The following is a 19,049-nucleotide window of genomic DNA, read 5'->3' as shown; positions in this document are numbered from 1 at the left end:
CGCGTCCAATCACGGCGGGCGCTTCTGCATCGCCCATCGCGCGGCGGCGGCCCGCCGTCCAATCAGATCCCCACCACCTCCAGAACCCGCGCGGGCGGCGGGCGGCGGGCGGCTCGAGCTTTCCCGCCAACGGTCGGAATTCAAAATGAGGACCACGTGGTTGGGGTGGTTATTCGGCCCCTACAGCCATTACAAGCCCCTTTCCCCAAAAATGCGTCGCAAAAAGGCATTAACATGTTGAAGGATATGGGGACCTATCTTCTCAAAAGACATGAAGATGAAGACATTAAGATGACTGAAAAATAGAACATCTTAAAAGGCATTCGCAAAAGGAGAGCACATCTTCTTAAAAGGCCATGAGATGACTAAAAAGGACATATTTTCTCAAACGGCATTAAGATGATTGATAAATAGAACACATCTCCCCAAATGACTGGAAAAGAGGACAAATGTTCTAAAATGCATTAAGATACAGAACATGTCTTCTCAGAAGGCATTAAGATGACTGAAAAAGAGAACATAACTTCTTAAATGCATTAAGATAACCAAAATGAGGACATAAACAAACATATGAACTAGGAGAAGGAGTAGGCCAAAAGACCCTTCAAGTCTGCTCCGCCATTCAATAAAATCATGGCTGATCTGATTGTAACCTCCTCCTACCCCTGATAACCTGTCACCCCCTTGTCAATCAAGAATCTATGTAGCTCTGCCTTAAAAAGATTAAAAGACCTTGCTTCCACCGCCTTTCAAGTAAGAGAGTTTCATGACCCACCACCCTCCGAGAGAAAAATTTTCTCCTCATCTCTGTCTTAAATGAGTGACCCCTTATTTTTAAATAGTGACCCCTAGTCTAGATTCTCCCACAAGAGAAAACAGCCTCTCCACATCCACTCACCCCTCAGGATCATAAATGTTTCGATCAAGTCACCTCTTACTCTTCTAAACTCCAGCGGATACAAACCTAACCTATCCAATGTTTCCTCATAAGACACCCACCCATTCCTGGTATTAGTCTAGTAAACCTTCACTGAGCTGCTTCCAACGCACTTACAACCTTCCTTAAATAAGGTGACCAATACTGTACACAGTTCTCCAGGTGTGGTCTCACCAGTGCCTTGTACAACTGAAGCATAACCTCCCTACTTTTGTATTCAATTCACCTCGCATAAACTATTACATTCTATTAGCTTTCCTAATTACTGCATACTAACCTTTTGTGATTCATGCACTAGGACACCCAGATCATCCAGAATCTTAGATCTCTTCAATCTCTCACCATTTAGATAATATGCTTCTTTTTTATTCTTCCTGCCAGAATGGACAATTTCACATTTGCCCACATTGTACTCCATTTGCCTGGTCTTTGTCCACTCACTTAACCTATCTATGTCTACCTCTTTATGTCCTCTTCACAGCTTACTTTCCTACCTATCTTTGTGTCGGCAGAAAATATAGCCACCAAACCATCTGCCCCTTCATCCAAGTCATTTACATAAATTGTAAAAAGTTGAGGTCCCAGCATTGATCCTTGCGGTACACCACTCGTCACATCCTGCCAACCAGAGAAAGATCCATTTATGGCTACCCTCTGTTTCCTGTTAGCCAGCCAATCCATGCCAATATACCCCTACACCTATGAGCTTTTATTTTCCACAATACCGTTTGTGTGAAACTTTATCAAATGCCATCTGAAAATCTAATTACAGTACATCTCCTGGTTCCCCTTTATCCATAGCACATGTGGCTCCTTCAAAGAACGCCAATAAATTGGTTAAACATGATTCCCCTTTCAAAACACCATGTTGACTCTGCCTGATTGCTTTGAGTTTTTCTAAATGCCTTGCTATAACATCTTTAATAATAGCTTCTAACATTTTCCCGATGACAGATGTTAAGCTAACGAGCCTGTAGTTTCCTGCTTCCTGTCTCCCTCCCTTCTTGAATAAAGGAATCACATTTGCTATATGCCTATCTAATGGAACCTTCCCAAAATCTGGAGAATTTTGAAAAGCTTCTTAAAAGGCATTAAGATGATCAAATATCTCCTCAAATGCATGGAGGCGGCATATTATAAGGCATTAAGATGACTGAAAAAGAGAGCATTTCTCAAAAGGCATTAAGATAATTGAACAAAGGAAAATATCTTCTTTAAAAGGCATTAAGATACGGAAAAAGGGAAAATATATTCTTAAGAAGCATTAATAGGATTGAAAAAGAGGACATATTTCCTTAAAAGGCATTAAGATGGCTAAAAAAGAACATAACCTCATCTAATTGCTGAAAACTTGGGAGGAAATATCGAAGGCAAGTTAATCAACGGTCAACGCCAGGATGATTGATCAAGGCCAAATAATTGTCTCCATGTCCAAACAAGAGTTGTTAACACAAGCCATCAAGAGTCACTAAACTTTCTTGAGGTGCAACCACCCACTAAAAACTTAAATGTAGCCCAAAGAGTTTCGGGGGAGATGGCGGTGTAGTGGTACTGTCACTGGGCTAGTAATCCAGTGGTCCAGGCTAATGCTCAGGGGACACGGGTTCCGATCAAGAAGATTTAGCAGAAGCGACATATATTCAGAAAGAGGAACCTGTCCTCTGCAGGCAAAAGGAACATGTCCAGGCATTACGCCTTTTTTTGAATTAAACAAAAGCCTGAGGGGAAACAGTTCCCTTGGTGCATTGTCCAAAGTAACACCTTGACCAATCTGCTAAGTGCAAGACGAAAATCTTTGCAGCATGTGCCTCAGCAATACACAACTCTTATCTATTCTAAACAATTTGGTAGATATGTTGCCTTTATAAAGCACCTTTCATGACATCCCAAAGCACTTTACAAGTCAATGAAGTACTTTTGAAGTGTAAGCACTGTCGCATTGTCGGATTACCAATGTGATTACTGCTTTTTTCAGTGTCATTGGCCAAGAGATAAATGCTCATGGCACAGTAGGGATAATTCCCCTGCTCTTCTTCGGAATAGTACCCTTGCAATCCTTTACATCCACCCGAGAGGGAAGACGGGGGGTCCTCGGTTAAAAGCCTCATATGGCAGTGCAGCATTCCCTCAGCACTGCATCAGGAGTGTCAGCCCAGCTTGTGGGCTCGAGTCACTGGACTGGGCCTTGAATCTACAGCCTATGACCCTGCGGCCAGGCTGCTAGCCAACAAGCTATGCTGGGTATACAGTCAGGCTTTGTATTCAAAAATCAGGGTAATTTGATTGAAGTGTATACAAGATCCGGAACGGCCTTGACAAGGTGGATGTCGAAAGGATGTTCCCTCTTATGGGTGAGTCCAGAACTAGGGGGCACTGTTTTAAAATTAGAGGTCGCCCTTTTAGGACAGAGATGAGGAAATTTTTTTTTCTCTCAGAGGGCTGTGCGACTTTCAAATTCTCTGCCTCAGAAGATGGTGGAGCCGGAGTAATTGAATATATTTAAGGAGGAGGTGGACAGATTCTTATGAGGCAAGGGAATCAAAGGTTACCAGGGTTAGATGGGAATGTAGAAATCGAAACACAAGAGGATCAGTCATGATCTTATTGAATGGCGGAGCAGGCTCGAGGGGCTGAATGGTCCACTCTTGTTCCTATTTCTTATGTTCTAATGTTCCAATCATGTCAATATTTCCTATGGGGAAAAATGTTAACATCTCCACTGTTAGAGGTGAATAAGATTAGGGCAGGTTTAGATAAAGTAGACAAAGTAAACATGTTCCCATTAGCGAGGTACAGGAGACACAGATTTAAGGTTTTGCACAGGGGATGCGGGGGTGATGTGAGGAAGAACTTTTTTACACAGCGAGTGGTAATGAACTCGCTGCCCACGAGGGTGGTGGAAGCAGAGACAATGAATGATTTCAAAAGGAAATTGGGTGGAAACCTGATGGAAATAAACTTGCAGGGGTACGGGGATAGAGTGGAGGGAATGGGACTGACTGGATTGCTCTACAGAGGACCAGTATGGACTCGATGGGCCAAATGGCCTCCCTTCTAAGCGGTAATGGCTCATTGACTATCATCTGTGGCCTTATACCCTACTATTGAACAAAATGTTAAAGTCTCTTTTCCTACATATAGCCAAAAAAATTCTACACAAATTTCCATTTGCTTTTTCAACTCAATAAAACTTCTAGCACACAAATTGAGACTTTAAAAAAATTACACATTTCACATGATTAAATTTATCCATAGGGTTTTTATTTGAAAGGGCCGACTTTTCTACACGACAGCAGCACAGAAACAGACCATTTGGCCCATCTGCTGCATGCCAGTATTTATGCTCCACATGAGCCTCCTCCCACCCGCTTACCACACCCTTCTGTTCCTTTCTCTCTAATGTCTCTCCAACTTCCCTTTAAACATATCTGTGCTATCCACCTCAACCCCTCCCTGTGGTAGCGATTTCCACATTCTCACCACTCGCTGGGAAATGAAGTTTCTCCCGAATTCCCCATCGGAGTTTCCATTCAAAAGGTCTCAACCTCTTCCAGCACTTTGGGTTTAAGACTCAATATCCATTCACTTACAGCTGTATTTTCACTGTCTAAATATATATCAAAGGCTCCCTCGTAGCTGGAATATAAGGGCACTGAGACAGACGAGTCACTGAATGTCCTGGTTCAACCCTCATCAGTGCGTGCATTACTTTTCAAAACTATGTAAATGAAATGCTAGAGAGGAAAACTTTAAAATGTTTATTTGGATAAAATTCCTGTTTAATATTTTGAAAGGAGGTGATAATTTGTGCAGTGATTTAACATCACCTACTTGGGCAGCCCTTCAGGGTCGAGGATGACTTGCTTCCACTCCAGTCCAATGGGTTCTATGGTGGCTGAGAAGCCCAGCGTACCATCTGCAGACTGTGCCACATGCAGCGACAGCTGGAGATTGAAGGGTGGGGCAGATGGCTTCTCCACGGGTTTGCATGCTCTTTCGGACGCCTGGGCTTCACCTTCACAAAAGAACCTCCTCCATCCATTTTGGTCGGTCACAAGCCAGGGACTCCCATGAGTCGGTGTTACTTGGGGCGGGGGGAGGGGAAGGGGGGTGGGGAGGAAGAAGCGTCAATGAAGGGTCTCCTGCCTCCACTGAATTCTGAGTACAGCAGTTGCTTCCAGAGTCTGGTATCAGGCATATGAAAGAACTGTCCTGTGCACCAGAGTAGGTTTGGAGTGATTTGCGCCTCGCCACTGGGCATACTGGCTTGGGAAGAGGAAGCTGGTGTTGGATGGCCTTTCTAGTTTAAAGAAAATAAACTGCAGGAATGATTACGCATAATTATGCTTTTGAGGGACTCTGCATAGAGGTGGTTGGACATTTGACTCATTTTTAAGATTTTTTTCCCCCCAAACACACCATATATTGGGAAGTCAAGGTGCCAAATGTGCTGATGTTGTAGCATATTAAATCATTCTGCTAGCATAGATGCTACCTAGAGGGACTCATCAACTTGGTAATGATATTCTTTGTTTGCCGATATGGAAAAATTTGAGGTTTAGTCGTCAGAATCCTCCAGGCCCACTTCAAACTCGCAGGCTTCCTATCTAAAATGGAACCCAATTTAATGGCTGCTGTCTTACCTTAAATCTGGCCCTTCCAAAGGGGCTTCCCTGAAGAAAATGTTCCCGATTTCGCTTTCTTTGGCACAGAGACCGAGGAACAGATATAAGTGGTGTACAAAGTTAGGCATTTTATCTGTAATGGGGAGGGCCATGATGCAGAGTGGATATGAAGTACCCATTTACCTCAGGAGCTCTGTATTTGAGAGGACTGCCTAAGTGTGTCGGTACTCAAACAGAGGCAGTGTGTGCGCACGTGTGCGTGCAGGAGATTAATAGGAGTCAGGTTGTCTTGTTGGTTTTGAAAGATGGAAAGGATAGGGGTGTTAAGCTTGAGGTATAAGTAACTAGGTTAGATCTAAAATTTGCATTTTTAGAGAAGTTGAGAGTTTGTTTGAATATCAAAGGGGAGTCAGCGGTACCAAAAACCATCTTTACATTTCGCATGAGTTCCATAGGTAGAGTAGTGGGGTTACTATATTTTATTGACCCAAAAAGCAAAGACAAGACAGAAACAGAAAAAGATTTTATATGTGGAAGGGTTTGAGTTTCAAAGAGGTGTGAGAACAATGGGACTGGGATGGAAGGGGAAAGAGTTTAGGATTAGAGATAGCTGGAGCCCTGGGCCCGGAGAGGATGCCATTTGAACCGGCCATTCAGTCAACAGAAAAGTCCTGGGCTGCAACAAGCAGTTTTATTCTGAAGTGGATTCCAACAGAGTGGAAGAGGGTAGAGGTCATGTGCTATGCTTTTATTAAAGCTACAACACTTGGCCTTGTGTAATATTACTGGATTTTATAGCTAACCATCTATAAAAGGGACTGTTGCCTGGGAGGTGTTTACTTGTTGGTTTGACCAAGTAGAATTTTCCTTTTTTTTGGGGGAATGTTTTAAAAAAAAAACCTAACATCAATGGTGTAACTAATCTTGTGTGTTTACATTTCCCTTTATTGTTGCTAATAAAACTCTTGCGATTTTAAGAAAGTAAAAGCATTACTGGACTTCTTACTAAGATCGGTACATCGCCTTTTTTTTGTATTATGTAAACAAGGGTATAGTCCATAAGACAAGTTTCCCTGAGATTTGGTTTGCACAACAATTAACACTGGCTGTGGTTATAACAATGGAAGATGGTCACACTCCCAAGGACCATCCGTGTAGCAAGGTACATGGAGACAAATTACTAGTGGACAACCAAAGGAATGGTTCAAGGATGCTTGTAGCCATGACACGAAGACCCTAAGCATCGACAATTGCACCTGGGAATCAATTCTTATGGGTTGGCATGCTATGCCACAAATGGTCAGTGGCAACAATCCCCAATGTCACTTGGCAGCTTCATGGTGCAGTGCCTGAGACAGAACCTGTCACTTGGCCTTCAAAGAGAAAGGTACACCAAGGGAAGACACCCCTCTGAATGGATCATTTGCTACCTGCCCACCATTGCCCACAGATTGACCTCACCAAGGGGAATGTTGGTATCCTTCAACAACCAGGAGACAAATTTAATGTCATTGGCAGAAGGATTAGATGGGCATAGAAACTGAACTGCCATATAAATATTGTGGCTACGAGAGGTCAGAGGCCAGGAACCATGTGACAAGTAACTCATCTCCTCACTCCAAAGCCTGTCCACCATCTGCAAAGCACAAGTCAGGAGTGTGATGGAAAACTCCACTTGTCTGGATGAGTGCAGCTCCCACAACACTCAAGAAGCTCGACACCAACCAGGACAAAGCAGCCCCATTTGATTGGCACCCCATCCACAAACATTCACTCCCTCCATCAGTGACAGTAGCAGCAGTGTACACCATCTACAAGACACTGCAGGAATTCACCAAATCCCCTTCCAAGCACCTTCCAAACCCACAACCACCACCATCGAGAAGGACAAGGGCAGCAGACACATGGGAACACCACCACCTGGAAGTTGCCATCATTGTCACTCACCATCCAGAGTTGGAAATATATCAGCCATTTCTTCATTGTCATTGGGTCAAACTCCTGGAACTCCCTCCCCAACAGCACTGTGGGTGTATCTGTACCACATGTACTGCAGCTGTTCAAGGCAGCTCACTACCACCCTCAAGGGCGACTAGGGATGGATAATTAATGCTGGCCCAGCCAGCATAGCCCACATCCCATGAATGAATTTTTAGAAATTCATATGTGATGGGGTACAGGCAGCAACTTTATACACATTTATTGTATGTGGACATCGCTGGCTTGGTCAGCATGTATTGCCCATCCCTAATTGACCTTGTTCAGACATTAAGAGTCAACCACATTGCTGTAGATCTGTTGTCACATGTAGGCCAGATAAGGACAAGAACATCTGAAGGTCAGTGAACCAGATGGGACTTTACAACAAGAAAAATGGTCAGACGTGGGGTCTATTTTTTTTTTTTTAAATATAAATTTAATTCAAATTTCACCATTGGGATTTGGACCTAGGTCCCTGAGCATTACCCTGGGTCTCTGGAATACCAGCCTGGTGACAATACCACTACGCCACCACTTCCCCAAAAAGTGCACTTGGAAATATGCGTGTCATGCTGTAACCCACAAGGCTAGGGACCAATCCCAGTTGGCACAGACATGGGCTAAATGGCTTCACTATGCTGCAAATCAAAACAAAAATTGCTTTTAAAGTTATCCAGGGTTTGGGAACGTGTGTATACCTAATCCAGTTTCAGAAACATAACTACACAGTTATCATAGAGAAAAAATTCCAAGGTAGCTGACTCCAGGATAAATTGCATAAGTTATTCATTTTAATAAATCAATTCCTCACGAGTGACAGGCAGCTCCAACACAAAAAGTCTTTGATGACCCACATACAAACCTGCATTTATGAAAACAGTATTTACAGGAAATTCTTGAACAGAACTGGAAAATGAAAAAGTGGATGACAAACAGGTTACATGCAGTTAACAAAAAATGTTGAAGCCTTTAAAAAATTTTTTTTTTTATTTTTAAGTCAACTGCAGTTAAACCCTTCACTAAAGCTACTTTGAAAAGTCAGATCAGTCACTGTACACATTAATAATTTTATTTAAATTCTGAAGTTTCTCAAATAACCGTAGTGGGTTCAGTTATCAACTGGAAATAGACTGAAACGTTAAGTTGTGCGAATTTTGACACTCCCAATAGCATTCCTTTCGTGAAATAAAATGAGACTCACTCAGCTGTAATCTGTACAAGAAACAGCTTTGTTTACATTTTCAGCAAAAAAAGTGAGTTTACTTGCATTGCTCAGAAATCACATCTTCCATTTCTTTTGCACACATTTGGCATTTCCTTATTGAATCCTGGCCTTTCACCCACCAACTCCCCCTGCAGTGACAAGTTTCTAATATCTCCTCCTGTTGGGAGGAGAGGAAAACAAAGCATTGCCGTCAATAGTCAGCCATTCTGACAAAATATTGGGCTTAATTAGTGTTGATGTGCTTGAAACAAAGGTTCATTTTTTTAAAAAAAAAATTGAAGTGTTGCATCATATCCCCAACTGCTCGACAACCACACTGGACTCAGGTTAAAGTCAAAAATATCACGCCCATCACCTTTAAAAGTGGAGAGTCAGCAATTCAATCTACACTAGGGCTTACAAAGACCGTCATTAGCTGTTTAATGATGGTGTTTACTATTACAACATCTACAAGAGCTATTGCTACGTTTAACATGGGAAGGATAGAAGAAATTATCCCCAATATTGCATCAACACTTGGATGTACAATACAGCTTAAACTTACAAAAGAAAACACATCTGGGTTATGTTGCTCATTCAGACAAAGAGGGTCAGTCAATATGTTGCATTGACAACAGCTGGAGGGTTGCAGTAATGTGCTTAGGCAAAACTTCACACCCACCTAGCATGGTAGCTACCGGCTGCAGTGAAATACGAGTCTTGTAGTGCCTAGCCTTCAATTTTGGCCCATGCCCATGTGAACTGCCAAGTAGAATTTCATCTGAAGGTCTTGGGATGAAATGGATATGTTTTGTACTTTCAGAAGAGAAGGCATTGTGCATTAACAATCTTGGACTGGCAGAGCATGGAATGCCTCTGCAACAAAGGTTACGTTGCAGACTATGGAGGAAAAGAATAGGGAATTAAGCCACGTCACCTACCAGAGGATACCAACGTTGGCCTTTGATACTGAAGTTGAGCTTTGCTCTCCCTTCATGTGTACCAAACACCATTAGATTGTTGGGCCTCAAACAGTGTTATTCACCCTTCAGTACATCCTCCATTTTCCTCTGAACACGGCAGGCATCGTCCGTAAACTTCTGCAGCATGGTATCCAACAAGCGGATGGTGGAAGCCCCAGACAGCTTCCCTCCAGGCAGGGTCTCGAGAAAGGGAATCCACTTCACGTAGCTGTGGGAGACCGACGCGTTTATCTCCGTCCACTTCAGCAGCTCCTCCGAGACGCCCTTCTCCGTCAGCATCTTTGCCATCGTGGTCTGGATCTCATCCGAGAGGACAAAGGTCGGCTGGCGAATCAGCTTGGCCCTTTTGCTCAAGGCCGGGTAGTCCAGCCCTAACAGGACGCGGTAAAGCCGGATCTCGTTGTACAGAAAGTGGACATTGGCCTGGTAAGGCAGCTGCTCGATGGGGATGGGGTCGATGAGGCAGCTGTAGATCGCCGACACCGGAATGAACTCCCTCAGGGAGTCCTTCAGCTCCATCTTGTTGGCCAAGTAGTGCAGGGAGAGCAGCAGGGCGTGTTTCTGGAGTGGAGGAGAGGAATTTCTCTGCAGAGCCTGGACGCACTCCAGAAAGTCGAACCTGTCAACCTGGTGGCAGGAGACACAGAAGAAGTGAGCAATCGCGTATTCAATGTCCAGGTTTTCAAAGTAGCCAGCGGTGAAAACATTCAGGACGTCCTCAATGAACTCCTTCTCCCTGTAGCCAGGAGGGCCCAAGTCAATCTTGGTGCGAATGAGGTAGAACTGCTTGCCAACCCGCCTGAGCTCGCTGACAAGGGCTGCGACCTCCCACGTGAACCACGTCGATGACAGGATGAAGAAGCCGACGTACTTGTCGACCTCCACCGCCTTCAGGTAGTTGCCCGACGAGAAGCCGGATCCCCGAACGCTGGGCAGCTCCCAGAACACAGAACTGGGGTTCCCCGGCCGGCTGTAAGGCGCCGGCTTTGTCACCTGTTGGGCGGGGCCGGTGGGTGCCGCGCCATCTTCGCCATCCTTGAAACCCATGACTGAATTAATGAAAGCAGACTTCCCCGCTCTCGGGGTCCCGGTGACCGCCACATGAACCGTCACGCTTTCCAATCTGGTCCTCTCAGCTTTCACCAAAGATGCCACTTCGGATATCCCGCCACGGCTCATGGCATCTGAAAATCTTCCTATAATCCCCTCAATTTCCAAATCCATGCTCGTAAACTGAGAGAAAAATAAACCATAGTTAGAATCTAATCTACAGCGTAGAAGAAAGAATGAACACACCGATGAGCTCCAAGAGTCCTCCTTCCGTTTCTAAGACCCACAAACAACACGTGGGAGAAGAGAGGGAGTGGAGGTGCCACATAATGGATGGCACTAGTAATCCAGAGACACAGGGCAATGCTGTATGGGCCCGGGTTCAAATCCTGCCATGGCAGATGGTGGAATTAGAATTCCATAAAAATCTGGTACTAAAAATCTAGTGACGGCCACGAACCCATCTGGTTCACTAATGCCCTTTCGGGAAGGAAATCTGCTGCTGTCCTTATCTGGTCTGGCCTACATGCGGTTAATTCTGACACCCACGCCCCATGAATGAATAAAAAATTTAACTCAATGCCAACTGAGGGAAGTCACCTTTTTCTCAGGCCTTGAGGAAACAGACAGGCCACTTCGTATAGATGGACGCCTGATTTTAATCTCTTGCGTGCTAGTCTGCTAGATACAACAACAAGATTTGTCACACAAGGAGGCCATTCGATCTGTCAACTGAGCAATTCAGCTAGTGCCATTTCCCTGTAGTCCTGCATATTCTGCTGTCCTGTAGCCAAGATCACTATTTTTATAAAACTTAAGTGGCTAAATTACATGTTTAAAAAAACCTGGATGAAGGCTTTCAAATGACTGGAGCCATTGCTGGCTGACTCAAACAAAAGTAACTTCCTGGCACTCAGAACAACTGCCACTTCGTTATCTCTGAAGAGACGCCAATGATTGTTGTGACTGCAAAGATCAAATCCAAGGAAATTGTACAAAGACCAATTACATTTCTAAGGCCAAGGCCTGGCCAACAGAGAAGACCAGTCAGAGTTCAAAGGACCCCAAAACCTCTTGGAAATGATTAATGGTTGAAACATTAACCATCAAGAATCCAGACTAAGGAATATAAATAAATCCTTTGTCCGAACCAAAGTGGAGAAATGGGAGTCATATCACATGATTTCCCCACCATCCTAGCTGGGAGAACCAGTTACCCTGCCTTGTGGAGCTGCGAAGCAGATTGCTATCTTCCATAGAGCAAGTGGCAGCAGAGCCAGGACTCTGTCCAAGTTTAAAAGGCCCTAGCCCCCATCTGCACTGTTTCTACTGGAACTTACTGCACCAGCGCCTACAAGACTAATTCATCTCATCATAGAAGTTCTGCGCACTGGAAAAGTGAATTATCCAGGATTAGTCTTCAACTGCTGACTCTGAAAGGAATACATCATTGGACCTTTGATTCTGGAGTCCAGTGAAATAATTTTTATTTTCTGTGGTCTTTGCCCTGTAATGCTTCCTTTATCCCTCTTTTGTATGAACGTAAAAGTGTGTGGGAGGTGTGGTACGTGTTTGCTTTGTATGTGTAAAATAAACTACTCCTCCGATTCTACCCTCGAGTTTGCTGTGGAGTGGTTAATAAAAATTGGATCACATCAAAACTGAGGCTTGGGGAAAAAAATACCACTTTTGAAATCATTCATCCCCCCACTTCCACCACCCCTCGCGGGCATCACACGCGCAGTGTTAAAAAATAAAAATGTTCTTCACACTTCTCCTCCACCCTCTCCCCGCCCCACACCCCGTCTCTTAACTAAAATCTGTGTTCCTAGTCCATGGTATCATCAGCTTTTCCTCGTACAGGTAAAACGTGGAGAAGCTGGGATTGCTTTGAGAATGGAAAAGCTTAAGAGGACATTGAGGTTCTGAAAAAAATATCACAAACCATTCAATGACAGCAGAGTTAGATTTTAAACGGGGGATTGCTGAACAAACCGTAGCAACACGAGAAACTTTTTTTTAAAAAAACGGTTGTGAAACGACGGCAGCAGCAGATTCTAAAGTGAATATTCCTATTTGTGGAACTTTAAGGCTACAGGGAACACCACAAGAGCGGAACTAATCAGATAAGAGTCAGTACATGCAGGATGGGCTGAACGGCCTCCCCGTGCTGTACAAATGCAGAAACTGTTTAGCCTGCAGATGGTCATCGGTGATGGTCGACCATTCAACTGGACGGCAGTGTAAATAAATGCAGGATTAATTACATCTAATGGAGGCAAGTCCCATATGTAAGAAGTCAACCAAACCCATTTCTATTCAGATGTAGAGAGGACAACCACAAGGCACAGGGCCCTCAATGACCAGTTGTCTATGTTAGTGTGCGGGTAAATCATTTCTTCAAATGATCTCAAGCAGGCTATCAGGGTCACTGACCAGGGGAAGTCAATTCTGACAGCATATAACTAAACAATCCACTCAAATTCAACCTTTTGATTTGCACATCAATCCAAGAAATACTATGATACAATGCCAAAAGTATCTTTACAGTGCAAGAGGACAACACTTGGCCCGTTGTGTCTGCACTGGCTCTCTGAAAGAGCATTCTGCCTAGTCCCACTCCTCTGCCTTATCCCTGTAACCTCGCACACTTTTCAGGGAGCAATCCAATTTCCCTTTGAATATCTCGGTTGAACCTACCTCCACCACCCTTTCAGGAAGTTCGTTCCAGACTCCAACCACCCTCTGGGTGAAAAAATTTTCCTCACATCACATTTACTCCTTTTCCCACAATTATTTTGAATCTGTGCCCTTTAGTTCTTGATGTTCTCTTGAGTGGGAACAGTTTCTCACTATTTACCTGTCCATAGCCCTCAGGATCTTGAATCTCTCTTATCTAGTCTCTTCTCAGCCTTATTTTCTCCAAGAGAGTCCCAGCTTATCTTTATAGCTACAGTTCCTCATCCCAGGAATCATTGTGAATCTAGAGAATATATCAATCAATATTTTCTTTGGAACATTGGGAAACCTCATACAACCCCTCCTGCCCACACCAGTGGTAATGTTCCAGTCAAGCCTCCTCCCACCTAACTCAGTATACCTCTCTATTCCCATTTCCCTAATGTATTTAAGGGGCGGGGGGGGGGGGGGGGGGGGTTGGTGGAGATGGATAAATACACCTACACTATTCACCTCAACCACTCCCTGTGGGAGTGAGTTCCACATTCTCCCGCACTCTCTGGGAGAAGAAGTTCCTCCTGAATTCCCCACTGGATTTATTAGTGACAATCTTATATTTATGATCCCTAAATCTGGTCTCCCCCACAAGTGGAAACCTATTATAATCACATTTATATGTTTAAAGACCCCAGTCAGCATCTAACAGCTAGGTACTAGGGAACATGATTGGGTGATTCTCAAAAAATAAAAGCCAGAATATCCAGATTTTTCACTGTAAAATAATGTAACATTACAACTCAGTCAGAACTCTAGACTAGTAACAAATTAATGAGCATCATTATTTGTCAGGAAAATCAATAGCATTTCAAATCAAATTAATTGTGCAAAGCTGCTCAATGGCCTGGTTAATCTATAACTGCAGTGCTTAGCACATTTAGATTTAACATATATCTCACCAAGACAGCATTATTCAACTGAGATTACATAAAAAAGGGGCTGGAAATTAGACACCCAACATCACCTTCCCTCTCCCACAAACTATTTCTAACTCAATTTCAAATCAGTTTTCTGGTTTAGGCTGGAGGCCAACAGCTCCAACGAACATTAGCCATATTAAAAGGAGGATCGGCTCTGCACTACCAGTCACTATCACAGGACAAAGAGGTAGCTCTTTCAAATAAACCAACACAAATAGACTTCTTCATCTTAGACATGTTATTCCATTTCATTCACTAAGATGGTTTTGGAAAAGTCTCTGAGCTCACTGGAAACAATCAGAGCCTCCCTAATTTGTTTAGTGGAAGGACAGACAAGGAGCTGCTCAGCAATTCAAATTGTCAAAAACGCAAAGGGAACGTTACTTCAAGAGCTTTAGGTTCCTCACTCACCAAAGTAACAAGCATGCTAAAAACGGATAGTAGTGCCATGACCAAGAGATGAGGGGAACAATGGATTTTTTCCTCAATAGTTCACAAAAACTGTTACCAGCCATTTTAATTCTCTACCTTGCTCTCACTCCAACCTGTCCTCAGCTTGCTCCACTATTCCAGTGAAGCCCAAGGAACAACACATCATCTCAAATCAGACACTGCCTACAGCCTTCAAAGTTCAACAATTTCAGACTAATCTCTGCCCCCATTTTGTTTCTTTTGCCAGTTTCACTTTTACTTTTTTTTTTAAAAAAGCATTCAGACAACAGCGGCTCTTAAAAATTCTGCCATTCACACCTATAGACACATTTTGTTTCTTTACTTATCCTAAATCTAATTCCCTTGACACCACACCATGAAACCTCTCATCCTTCAATCACTTACATTTCAATTTTGAAAACAATCGTCTCCACTTGCTGAAAATCTATTCCATTTCTATCTTTACTCAGTTCTGATAAAAGGTCATCAACCTGAAACATTAACTCTACTTGTTTTTCTCCTTTCGCCCCACAGATAGTGCCCAACATGCTGATTGCTCCCAACATTTCCGATTTGTCTTTAACTGAAAGTCCATCATCCACTTACCTGGGTGAATATCCTTCACTAACCACCCAATCATTCAACTCTGCTAAATGCTCACACAGCTTTTATATAATGCTAATTGATCTCTTCTGACTACTTAACTGAAGCACCTATGTCAATTTGAAAATGGTGCAGCCCAGTTTCCATTGACTCATTGTCGCCTCTCAGAATATTTATTATGTAACATCTCCACCATCTCATTGAGCCAATTATTGGTTAATGGAAGCAAAGGGGCATCCAAAGTGACTAACATGACTCAGAAACCAGCTGTGAAATGTTGCATCCACTTAGACATGATCATGGTCAAGTGAAAAGGCCACCCCCTTGGGACACGACAGTTAAATAGTAGTCAGGGTGCAAGGGGTAGCAATCTCACCCCCGAATCAAAAGGTTGTAGATTTGTAGTCCCATTCCAAAGACATGAGCACAACATCAAGTCTCACACTCCTCAGTGCCAGTACTGAGGGTGTGCTGCCCTGTCAGAGGGCCAGTATTGAGAGAGTGCTGCTCTGCCAGAGGGTCAGTACTGAGGATGATCTGCACTGTCAGAGGGTCAGTACTGAGGGAGCGCTGCAATGTCAGAGGCTCAGAAATGAGGAGCGCTGTATTGTTGGAGGGTCAGTACTGAGAGAGTGCTGCAGTGTTGGAGCGGGGGTCAGAACAGAGGGAGCGCTTCCTCTTAGAGGGTCAGCACTGAAGGCAAGATGTACTGAGGGTGTGCTGCACTGTTAGGGGTGGGGAGGGTGAGTACTGAGGCAGCGTCGCCCTGTCGGAGGGTCAGTACTGAGGGAGCGATGCCCGGTCAGAGGGTCAGTACTGAGGGAGCGCTGCACTGACGGAGGGTGAATACTGAGGGAGTTTGGCACTGTTGGAGATTCAGTACTGAGGAAGTGCTGCACTGTCAGAGGGTGAGTACTGAGGGAATGCTGCAATGTTGGAGGGTGAGTACTGAGGGAGTGCAGCTCTGTCGGAGGGTCAGTACTGAGGGAGCGCTGCCCTGTCGAAGGGTCAGTACTCAGGGAGCACTACACTGTCAGAGGGTGAGTACTAAGGGAGCGTTGTACTGTTGGAGGGTCAGTGCAGAGGGAGTGCTGCACTGTTGAGGGAGGGGGTTGGGTCAGTACTGAGGGAGTGCAGGCCTGTTGGAGTGTCAGTGCTGAGGGAGTGGTGCATTGTCAGAGGATAGGTGCTGCCCTGTCGAAGGGTCAGTACTGAGGGAGCGCTGCCCTGTCGAAGGGTCAGTACTGAGGGAGCACTGCACTGATGGAGGATCAGTATTGAGGGAGTGCTGCACTGTCAGAGGATGAGTCCTGAGGGAATGCTGCACTGTCGGAGGGACGACATTCGGATGACACATTAAACTGAGGCCCTGTCTTCTCCAGTTGGCATTTAGCAGCTAATTCTCTTCAACTGAATTGCTTGTTACCTTTGATGTGCTCCATGCAACCCACCTTCCTGTGGAACTAAGAAATTATTGGGATGGATCAATGATTACTGGCCATATTCTAGTTGTCTCTATCAATATATGACGTTTAATACCCCAATCCTCTTGATATGCTTACACAGGGCTAGGAATTGGTATGGTTAAAATTAAAAACTTTTTTTTAAAACTTAAAGATAGTTTGTCCTGTTGTAAAATTGTTTTTTCATTCTTTCATTTATTGCCCATTCCTAATTGCCCCATGAGAAGGTGGTGGTGAGCTGCCTTCTTGAACAGCTGCAGTCCCTGTGGTGCAGGTACACCCACAGTGCTGTTAGGGAAGGAGTTCCAGCGATAGTGAAGGAACAGCGATTTCCTTCCAAGTCAGGATAGTATGTGACGTGGAGGAGAACTTCCAGGTGGTGGTGTTCCCATTTATCTGCTGCCCTTGTCCTTCATGGTGGTGCAGGTTACAGGTTTGGGACGTACTTTCAAAGGATCCTTGGTGAGTTGCTGCAGTGCATCTTGCAGATGGGGCACACTGCTGCCATTGTGCGTCGGTGGTGGAGGGAGTGAATGTTTGTGGATGTGGTGCCAATCAAGCGGGCTGCTTTGTCCTGGATTGTGTCGAGCTTCTTGTGTGTTGTGGGAGCTACACTCATATAGGCAAGTGAAGAGTATTCCATCACACTCCTGACTTGTGCCTTGTAGATGGTGGACAGGCTTTGGGAAGTCAGGAGATGAGTTACTCACCTCAGAATTCCCAGTCTGTAGCTCTTGTAGCTATAGTATTTTATATGGCTCGTCCAGTTCAGTTTCTGGCCAATGGTACCCTCCCAGGGTGTTGATAGTGGGGGTTTCAGTGATGGTAATGTCATTGAACATCAGGGGGAGATGGTTAGATTCTCTCTTGTTGGCAATTGTCATTGCCTGGCACTTAACGATTCACGAATGTTACTTAAAGAAATGGTTCAAATTGTTCATCCCCCAAGATGCTCCTGAGTTTAGTGTGTCACTGTACAATTTAGCTGAGTGCACTGCTAAGGTTATACTGAATGGCGAAGTTTAATCAGTCAGACAATAGATTATTAGGCAAGAAGGGGCCATCATGGAGCAGAAGGGCCTGCTCCGCCATTCATTAAGATCGTAGCTGATCTTCTACCTCACTCCACTTCCTCGCCTGACATAGCCCCATATCCCTTAATATCCAAAAACGTATCAATCTCAGTCTTGAATATACTCAACGACTGAGCATCCACAATTTTTTAGGGCAGGGAATTCCAAAGGTTCACAATGCACTGAGCGAAGAAGTTTCTCCTCATCTCAGTCCGGAATTGCCAACCCTTTATCCTGAGGCTGCGCCGGCCCGCCCACCCACCCACCACCCCACCATCACCCACCCACCACCCCACCATCCCACCCCCGCCCCCGCCCCCGTTCTGCCTCTCCAGCCAAGGTGGAAATCCGGACTTGGAAATATATCGCCGTTCCTTCACTGTCGCTGGGTCAAAATCCTGGAACTCCCTCCCCAACAGCACCGTGGGTGTACCTACACCACATGGACTGCAGCGGTTCAAATAGGCAGCTCAACACCACCTTCTCAAGGGGCGATTAGGGATGGACAATAAATGCTGTCCCAGCCAACGAAGCCCACATCCTGTGAACGGTTTTTTAAAATAAAGTGTTCGCTTATTGTCTCAAATTCTAACTTGATGGTGGACAGATTGGCATATGGTATTTTTTTCAGGCACCATCTCGTTTCTGGGACAGCTTTGCTGAATCATCTAGCACAGTGTGCCTGACTAGAGATCGATAAAGATTTGAGCTTTCCATCACAATCTGTAAAGTGAGACAAGGACAGAGGTCACATCTCTACCCAAACGGGAATCAGGATAATTGCGTATATTTCTCAGTATATTCACTGCTTCGAGGCATTATCTCTGTCCAAGAGTGGATTAAGGAGAAGAAAAGGCTTGCGTTGCCATTAAATTAGAGCACAGAAGATGGCCATTTGGCCCATTGTGACTGCTGGCTCTCTGAAAGAACAGTCATGCAAGTACTGGTACAATCACATTGCTTTTATATTCTGTGCCTCCATTTATAAACTCAAGGAACCCATTTGCTTTTATTATCACCTTATCAACTCTGTTGAGTTGAAC

The 19,049-nt window shown here is 44.4% G+C and overlaps 4 protein-coding genes across 5 annotated transcripts in view; 1 reads left to right on the top strand and 3 right to left on the bottom strand.

The window, feature by feature from the left end:
• LOC144698197 (uncharacterized) overlaps positions 1 to 19,049 on the bottom strand; it is a 510,286-nt gene that overhangs the window by 352,534 nt on the left and 138,703 nt on the right. The gene's annotated exons all lie outside the window — the stretch shown is intronic.
• LOC144698215 (uncharacterized) overlaps positions 1 to 19,049 on the bottom strand; it is a 186,576-nt gene that overhangs the window by 33,591 nt on the left and 133,936 nt on the right. The gene's annotated exons all lie outside the window — the stretch shown is intronic.
• The window catches only part of LOC144698216 (uncharacterized), a 500,519-nt gene that overhangs the window by 381,504 nt on the left and 99,966 nt on the right, over positions 1 to 19,049 (top strand). The gene's annotated exons all lie outside the window — the stretch shown is intronic.
• LOC144697769 (interferon-inducible GTPase 5-like) lies at positions 9,784 to 10,953 on the bottom strand. The gene has a single exon (XM_078569767.1). It carries the CDS (start codon positions 10,951 to 10,953, stop codon positions 9,784 to 9,786), a length of 1,170 nt encoding a protein of 389 aa, XP_078425893.1.

Source organism: Cetorhinus maximus, chromosome 23 (assembly GCF_964194155.1).
Source record: "Cetorhinus maximus chromosome 23, sCetMax3.hap1.1, whole genome shotgun sequence".
Taxonomy (NCBI): Eukaryota; Metazoa; Chordata; class Chondrichthyes; order Lamniformes; family Cetorhinidae; genus Cetorhinus; species Cetorhinus maximus.
This window is presented reverse-complemented; position numbering and strand designations above follow the sequence as displayed.